General features: G+C 47.2%; 1 protein-coding gene across 1 annotated transcript; it reads left to right on the forward strand.

The window, feature by feature from the left end:
• Nucleotides 1-4,132: 4,132 nt before the first annotated feature.
• Nucleotides 4,133-8,946, forward strand: krt8 (keratin 8). Its single transcript, XM_047583207.1, has 8 exons — nucleotides 4,133-4,675; nucleotides 6,058-6,266; nucleotides 6,755-6,815; nucleotides 6,931-7,026; nucleotides 7,278-7,442; nucleotides 7,532-7,657; nucleotides 7,748-8,012; nucleotides 8,104-8,946. The coding sequence occupies exons 1-8, from the start codon at nucleotides 4,268-4,270 to the stop codon at nucleotides 8,346-8,348; spliced, it is 1,575 nt and encodes a 524-aa protein (XP_047439163.1). The 5' UTR covers nucleotides 4,133-4,267; the 3' UTR covers nucleotides 8,349-8,946.
• The last annotated feature ends 226 nt before the right edge of the window (nucleotides 8,947-9,172 follow it).

A 9,172-nucleotide genomic window follows, 5' to 3' on the forward strand; every position in this document is an offset into this window, starting at 1 on the left:
CTGACTGGCATGTGTGGAAGCGTAGAAGTAAAGAGCGTTTACGGTGCGCTGCCTCTGAATGGAGGTGTGAGCGGAGGCGGGGCCGGGTGGACGTGGACGACTGCACTGGAGCAGATTTCAGAAACGTCTGACTCACGCTATTTCACAAACAAGTCAAAAGTCACCAGTCAGCTGCTAAAAAAGGCCCGTCTCTCACGCCGATCAGCCACAACATTATGACCACGGACAGCAGAAGTGAACAACACTGGCCATCAAGACATGCAGCACCCACCTAAACCAGACCAATGGCACAGCAGCCTGACACAGACACACAGACACAAGCACTTTAGGAACAACAACAACCTGAAGAACAACACAAGGTGTTGACCTGGCCTCCAAATTCACCAGATCCCAAACTGATCAAGTAGAATTAGAATTTAGAAAACCTGTATTTGTCCCACAATGGGGAAACTGCAATTACAGAAAAACAGAATAAACAATATACAAGTATCCGCATATATACAAAAGGTACTGAGTTGCACAGATCTGTGGGATGATTCACAGAAGCCCCTCCCATCAAAGCCCCCACCCCCCCACTGAGTAAAACTCAGGCTGGTATTGGCGATACCGATGCTTTGTGTAAATACACCCTAATGTGTGTGGTAAAACAAAAAAAAGAAAAAGTAGAGTATTTCAGATCATAGCGGCATAAAGAATACAAAACATCCGAGTAATTTATTTATTTGTTATAAACTCTGAAGTATACTGAGGTAGTGGCCTCATTTACTATATAGAAAAACCAAACAGAGACACAATCATACAAAATATGAGAAAATGCTGTTTCAAACACTGAAAAAAGAAAGAAATAATAAGAGGCCCATGTCCATTCTCTGATGAGTCACAACTGTTTGCACAAGGGAGACCTACACAATATTAGGAAGGTGGTCATAATGTTATGGCTGACGGGTTTATACATATATATATATATATATAGATATTTGTAGGACCTCATGTGGTGGAGGTCAGAATCAGAATTCTATAGATTAAATTAGTGCTGTTCACACACTAATCAAACGTGATGTACCTGAAACACAACAGATCACAGATATCTAGATGTCGTTATGTTGGTTCTGATCATGCGTCCCTACATGACAGGAAACAGACCTGTTTTCCTTCTAACGTGAGAATGAAGCGCCCTTTGTGCTTCGCTTTAAAACTGTTTGCGTGATATTGATTGACGGCAGGACTTGTCTCCAGAAACGCTGAGAGCCTCCTGTTGTCATTTATCTCCTGAGCAAACGGCCCAGGAACAGAGGCGTCGATGAAGTCAACGGAAACAACAAAAAGAAGCCTCTTAATTCACTGCCAGCGTCATGTGATTGTCTGAAACCGTATTAGACTTTATTTACTCGTTTATAAAGACGTTCTGTTCTCAGAAGTGTGAAGAATAGGATAAATCTAATTATCACTCCTGCCTGCTGTGAAGTGTCTCAGGTGATCACATGAGCGCTGCCGACGAGACACAAGATTCAATTAGACTTAAAAACTTCCAAAACATCACACCAAACGTGTATGACATATAAACATAGCAACATCAGTGACTTGGAGCTTTATTTTCAACTCTGAAACATGCAAAATCATATTAAAATCAAACCAATTTAAAGGCAGATTTAAAGCGTCGCACCGCTCGACGCGCCAACAGAACTCAACTAAGCGTCTCAGGCGGAGTAATGAGAGTCACACGGGCGTCCGAGACATTTCAGAATTCCATAACTCACGGTGGATTTGCTGAAATTCAATTATATCTCCCAAGCGCTCTGCAAAGGAAACCGCTCACGTGGGTTCGGATCAACAGCCCTCGCATGAGTCAGAACCTGCTGATCATATAAGATCGCTCCGGTTTCAGCGCAGTCATGTGAAATTCACACGGCGAAAAACAAGACTTCCCCCTCGGGCGCTGTTTAGTTTAGTTTTTTTTGGTTGTTGTTATTTTCGCCAGCGTTGCCACACTTCTGGTCCCCTTTGAGCTCCGCGGTCTCGAGCTGGCACCCATTTCACGAGAGGATGGGGAAGTGTGTTTGAAATCTGTGCGTTTCCATGACGACAATGAGGCTAAGAGGCAGCGGCGGGAAAAAAAAAAAAAAAAAAAGAGAAAGACAGAAGTGGGGTATGGTGGAAAGGGGCTGGATGGGTAATGCCAGGACTCATGACTCATCGTGGTGAGGGACTGGAGGAGGAAATGAAAAGGAGGGAGGAGAGGAACGCGGGGCAGGCATTGGAGGAAGGACGGCCATCTTCATGGTGATGACGATGAAGTTACAGTAAAGGCAGGACTGGAAGGAGCAGTGCAGGCCCTGGGATCTGTACAGACAGAGAGCGGCTCTCAGAAATAATGAAAAGACTTTTATGGAGATTCTTTAATTCTATCTTTAGATAGAGAGTTTATATAACATCACATCCTGAGAAAGGTACATCTCGTCCCGTAGACAGACCTACACATGTAGGAACAGTGAAAGCATGAATAAACTTTGACATTTGTCCTCTTTGTTTTCAAAAGCCCCCAGGCCTGTAAACCTAACATTCCTGGTGTTCAAGCGACCTGGTTGGTGCTGTTCACCTGGTTCTTTCAGCTGAAGCACAGGAGCCGTGTCCAGGTGCAGGATCGAGATCCCTGCAACCACTGAGGAATTTTCAGCCCTGAAGCATCAAAAAGGAAACCGCCTGAGTAACGGTAGCTTCCTTTACCAATAAAAACTGCTACGTCTGGAAGCGCTGACTGAGTTTCATTGGGTTCACTAACAAGCACACACACGCCTATATATTATATAACGTTCAGCTTCTTTGTGATTGAATCTGCCTGATAAACCTCTCGACCCTCATGTCATTTTTCTTACAACAACACAAAGATTGAAAGAAATTGGTCAAATTGGAATTGAATTATGCAGTGCAGCCAATATATAGCAATAAAAAATAAAATCATAAAATGATGCACACTGAATGATCTGATTGTGCCAAAAACAGCAGGGTTAGCTTAGCTTACAGTGAAGCCCAGAAACAGAGGGACACAGTTAGCCTAGCTCCTAGAGGTGACACACACACACACACACACACACACACCAGCCCCTCTGCAGCTGTGTAACCAAACATGTTGCTGCTTTTACTTGCATGAACTTTAAAAACAAGAAATGAAATGCTCACTATTAAAAATGTGAAAGGGTTTACTTCTGTGACACTTGTGCGACGTGTCACCTGCTGCAGAATTGGACACTTCACCCTGCGAATGTACCGCCGGCGAACATTTTCAGCGAGTCACAACAATAACCTTGTTGTTACCTCGATAACTCAGACAGACTCAGAGTCTGTTTATGTCTCCGACTTGCTCACTAGGCTTGATTAGATTCCTCAGGAATGACTTTGATCCGCATCCAGGTCGTCAAACCTGTCCTCTGTGTTTATTGCAATATGCAAAATACCTGAAAGAGGGTGTACTGGTGAACAGCATGAATGAAAAGATGTTCACGCCCCATAACGCGCTTCAAAAATAACAAGCAGCGTTGTCGAAGTGCTGATGAAGGAAAGAAAATGGCACATGGGGTGTCTTGCACAACTTAACTGTATCATGCATTGCAGCCTCTGTTCTATGCACCAGAAAGAAATCTGCAGCCCCTCCCTCTTTACTCACACATGCACACATACCTCACCACTGACTTATTAACACATCTCTGCAAACCAGCATAAATGAGTAAGGAACAGGGAAATCCTTTATCAACCTCCCCCCCTGCTAATCCGCCCCCGCAAAATCTACTGCAGAAACAAATCATTATTTTTAAGTATTTGACCAGAGCTCTAGTTCTGACACGTTGAGTCAGAGCTGTGCTGTGTTTGAACACTTCGGCCTGGAGGAGCCACACAGAGAGGGCAGATTGAAGCATAAAAGAGACCACTCGACATTCCTCGGACAGACACGGCCTTCTCTAAAAACACAGAAAAGTCTGGTAGAAAGAGCAGGTAATAGTTTTCAGTGAGTGGACAATGTGTCATAGAAGTGTAAAGTTACAGCCCGGCCCAGCCTCTCACCCAGATCTGCAGCCAATGGCAGGTCACCAGAGTCCCCTCCCACAGCAGAGGCAGGCTTTAAAACTCCTGAGTAGTTTCTCCTCTTCCTATCCACTCTGGTCTCTCCCCTCCGCTGGCCTGCCTGTCTGCCTGCCTCACCAAACCGAGCCGCTCGGTCTGACCTTCCCAGACTCCTTTAATTCAAGAAGAAGAAAAAAAAAACTACTCCAAGATGTCTTTCAGGACCACGACCACCAAAACGTACAAGAGCTCCTCTGCACCGAGGAACTTCAGCAGCAGCTCCTACGCGGGACCAGGTGGTGTCACCTCCCGTCAGAGCTACAGCGTGAGGAGCTCCTATGGAGGTGGCAACAGGGGCTATGGAGGAGGCGGCATCACCAGCTCCTCTGCCTACAGCTTGAGCTCCAGCATGGGCGGCGCAGGAGGCATGGGCATGGGCATGGGTATGGGCTACGGCGGCGGCATGGTCTCCCAGGCCCCCATCACCGCCGTCACTGTGAACAAGAGCCTCCTGGCCCCTCTGAACCTCGAGATCGACCCCAACATCCAAGTGGTCCGCAACCAGGAGAAGGAGCAGATCAAGACCCTCAACAACCGCTTCGCCTCCTTCATCGACAAGGTAAGAGGCGCGGCGTTTGCACATTTTCTGTGTTGGGAGATACGTGTCTGTGTGGTCAAAGACTCCTTTCACTGGTGTGACAGTGCGATAGAGGGCCATATGTTTGCAACACGTCCTGTTATGCTGATTTCTTCACTTTTGCTGCATGTACAAGTTTGATTTATTCGTCCCAAGTATGCAGCCAAGGCAGCTACGGGTCAGGCCGTGTATCTTCTGCCCTTTTATAGTGATGAAAAACAGACGTGTAGATGGGTGACAGACAAAGACAGAAAGCTAAGGGTGTGTCAGGGCAGAGCTCAAGGCTTGTGATATGAGTTACCTTGGGAATGGTCCCTCCCTCAGCTGGGGTGTGGCTCTCTCTGCTGCCCTGGTGGCCCCCACCCCTCCCAAAGACACACATATACAGTCAATACCGAGTGCTATTGTTACCTTAATGACAATAACTTCTTTCACAGTGACATTCTATATGAGGGCGTGTGTATAGATGCACTTTTAATTCATTCAGATTAAAGTCAGGCGTTTATGTAATACCCCCGTCGTCCTGACGCCTGCCCGAGGCCGTGGGTTAATATTTAAAAAGGGCCGGTCGGTTTCATGTTCACTGGCTTCTCCTTCTCCTGCCGCAATGATCGAATCGAGATATAGTTTTTGCATGCTACCCTGCGACGCCGAGCAGATAAACCTCCGCTGCGCCGTCACTTATCTCGCGGTGGCGGCGTTTGGAGCCACTGCGATATCTGCGTTAACTGTGTTGGGTCAGAGTGCGTCAAGGTGCAAGGTCCACCGAACCGGTATCTCCTTACGCTATCTCCGCTTTACTGTTCACAAGTATGCAGCCTTCCTCGCCTCCTCATCTTTTCCCCCCCATGCACTCCCCTTTCCTTCTCCCCCCCTGCCCCCCTCTCCCCTGCGCGTAAACTGCCCTCCACCTCACCCTTCGCTCTCTGCTCTCTTCCGTCATCGCAGTCATATTGCAATGTTAAATATTTACCTTTCTTCATCCACCCACGGACCAAAAAAAAAAAAAAAAAAACACACTCTCCCTTCTCTCAATACAAAAACAGGAAGGCGTGTAGGGGAAAGGGTTAACTAGCTCCATCACTGCCCTTTTTCCAGCGCTCTACCTCCTGTCAGGATGCACACATGTGATGCAGGCCTTCCTTTGGAAAAAAGATGACTGGAAACACGGCAGTGTATAGCGATAAGGGCGACAAACATTGTAGATGACGAAGTTGGTCCTGGTGACTCATCATCAGGATGTCAAAGCTGGACTGGGGCTGCTCTTACGTCACACTTTTGAAATGAAGTTTTCTTGCATTCGATCACTATCATATAACCATTTATTTTTCTTTCTTGTTGTTGCATCTTTCTCCAAACCTCAGGTGCGCTTCCTGGAGCAGCAGAACAAAATGCTGGAGACCAAGTGGAACCTGCTGCAGGGACAGACCACCACCCGCTCCAACATCGACAGCATGTTCGAGGCCTACATCGCCAACCTGCGCAGGCAGCTCGACAGCCTGGGCAACGACAAGATGAAGCTGGAGGCCGACCTGCACAACATGCAGGGCCTGGTGGAGGACTTCAAGAACAAGTGAGTGTCTGGCTTCGCCTGTTTCACTCACTGATTTCAAAAAAGTATCAAGCTTCAGAATGAGTTCATCTCTGCGTGGACTCCTCCCAACATCTGTCCGTCGTGTTGCGTCATACACACTCCAGGGAATTACAGCACCGTGAAAGCACGCTCCCCAACACCCATTACGTTACATATGATTCGATGTAAAACTCATTTCACAGACGCCGCCGTCAGCAACGCGGCGTAGCTTGTCACACGGGAACACATTCCTGCACACATGCACACCTCCGACAGAAGGCGGCGAAATGGCGCTGCCACATTTTATGTTCGGAGCATATCAGCTCGGAGGCCTTCCTAAGGGAGAAATATCAGTAACAGCTCTCACCCTTGGCCCGGAGTCAACAGACTCATATCCTGGAGGAGTTAAAGAGTCAGGGATGGGCTACTGGCGCCACCTAGTGCCTCTTTAGTGCGCAAACCCTGAACTTTTGTTTTACTCTTCTCAGGTATGAAGACGAGATCAACAAGCGCACAGAGTGTGAGAACGACTTTGTCCTCATCAAGAAGGTCAGTGTTTTGAGTTAGAAAGAACTGTAACATCTTCCGGAACGTTGGGACTTTTCCTTCGTTGTAAATATGTAAATAAATATAAATCAGTTCTAAGCAAAGCGTTTTCTTCCAGGACGTCGATGAGGCCTACATGAATAAGGTCGAGTTGGAGGCCAAGCTCGAGAGTCTGACAGACGAGATCAACTTCCTGAGGTCGATCTACGAGGAGGTAGGCCGCAGAGCGACAGCGCTTCCGCCCTCGTCACTTTCAAACCCTCAAACCACTCGCAGCATTTTTGTTTTTGTTTTTATTTTGTGATTCAGCTACGCAGTCACAGCAGGCTTGTAATGTTTGTGGTGTAAACCTGGCATAGGTTTCTGCCGAGATCTGTCGAGCTTCCTGGAACTGCATTAGCTGGACGGGTTCCCTCAAACACTGGTGTTGACAAAACTCTTCTTTTTTTTTCCCTACTTCTTCAGGAACTGCGTGAGCTCCAGAGCCAGATCAAGGACACTTCAGTCATTGTGGAGATGGACAACAGCCGCGGCCTGGACATGGACGCCATCGTGGCTGAGGTCAGGGCTCAGTATGAGGACATCGCTAACCGCACCCGCGCCGAGGCAGAGTCGTGGTACAAGACTAAGGTGAAGGAGAACTCTTTTTTGGTCGCTACATATGACATGGAGAAGTTTTCCCACGTTCCTAACGTCTTGTTTTGCTGATGTTCATTTAGTATGAAGAGATGCAGACGTCTGCTACCAGATACGGAGACGACCTGAGGGCCACCAAGACAGAGATCGCAGACCTCAACCGCATGATCCAGAGACTCACATCAGAGATCGATGCCGTTAAGGGACAGGTACGGACAAAAAAAAAAAAAAAAAAGGCCGTCGGTGGATCGTCAGGGGTTTGTTTTTACGATCTCACAGGCTTATCTTTCATTTTTTAGCGTGCCAACCTCGAGGCCCAGATCGCCGAGGCCGAGGAGCGCGGCGAGCTGGCCGTGAAGGACGCCAAGGCCCGCATCAGGGACCTGGAAGACGCCCTGCAGAGAGCCAAGCAGGACATGGCCCGCCAGATCAGAGAATACCAGGACCTGATGAACGTCAAGCTGGCTCTGGACATCGAGATCGCCACCTACAGAAAACTGCTGGAGGGAGAGGAAGACAGACTGGCAAGCGGCATCAAGGCCATCAACATCTCCCAACAGAGCAGTAAGTCACCTTTGCCGACAGCTTTTTGTCGCTTAAAGCCATTTAAATTTTTTCCAGTTTCTAAAGTCTTGACCGTTTTTTCCCTCCCCAGCGAGCTACGGCGGCTACCCCACCGACTCCTTGAAGAGCAACTACTCCAGCAACTACTCCAGCGGCTTCAGCGGCGGATACGGCGGCGGCTACAGCAGCGGATTCAGCAGCGGCAGCGCCGGCGGCTACGGCGGCGGCAGCGGCTACAGCACCACCACGCAGACCAAAAAGAACGTCGTCATCAAGATGATCGAGACCAAGGACGGCAGGGTGGTGTCCGAGTCCTCCGAGGTCATTGAGGATTGAGCTGTCTAGTTTAGAGGCGTAGCTACCCGTCTGCTATGATCTTCTTTGCCTCTCCGGTAGTTTTATACTCACAGTTCACCCTCCCCCTCACAACTATTGCAATAAAGAGTCTGTCCAATAGAGCCTGAACATGTTTTTCCATGAAGCAATAAATCCTAACACTACCAAAGATCTGAAAGGGACCAAAGAATTTATTTTATATGTCTCATGTCTCACTGTTTGTACTCAAAATATGTAGTTTTATCTCAGAAAATGAGAGAAAATTGCAAGAAGGAAAAAAAGAAAGAAACATAAATCCCTTGGAATCTATGCAAATGCTACTCACACACGAAAGGGCTGTTGTGTCGCATCAAACGGACGTTAAGCGGTGTCGTCAAAGGAATGTGAATGTCGTGAAACAGTGCTTCAGTGTTGTTGGTCAACTAATGCCTTAAAATTGCCTGCTACAGTAGGTAGTGCATGTCTTCCCTGTGCGTGTCCTGTAACTGAAACTGTTCGACCCCTCAGGAGGCTGCCCACATCCGACCGTCTGTCCTGAGGTGCTGTTTTTGCTACCAACCTGAATAAAGACAAAAAAATGTGTTTACTGAACGAAAAAGACGTATTTTTGTTTTCATTTGGAGCGAATGGGAAAATGAAGGCTACAACAACATGGTCAAACTGATGGGATACATTTATAAATAACCTCATAAAATGTTCCTGTTCCTTTTTTCACAAAAGAAAATACTTCAAAAAATTACTTCATATATACTGTTACAAATTTAGACAGGAAACCTCTTCATTTTCATTATTATAATGTCCTAATAAGTATAATATTTTTGATC

The sequence above is a fragment of the Mugil cephalus genome, chromosome 1, assembly GCF_022458985.1.
Source record: "Mugil cephalus isolate CIBA_MC_2020 chromosome 1, CIBA_Mcephalus_1.1, whole genome shotgun sequence".
NCBI lineage: Eukaryota > Metazoa > Chordata > Actinopteri > Mugiliformes > Mugilidae > Mugil > Mugil cephalus.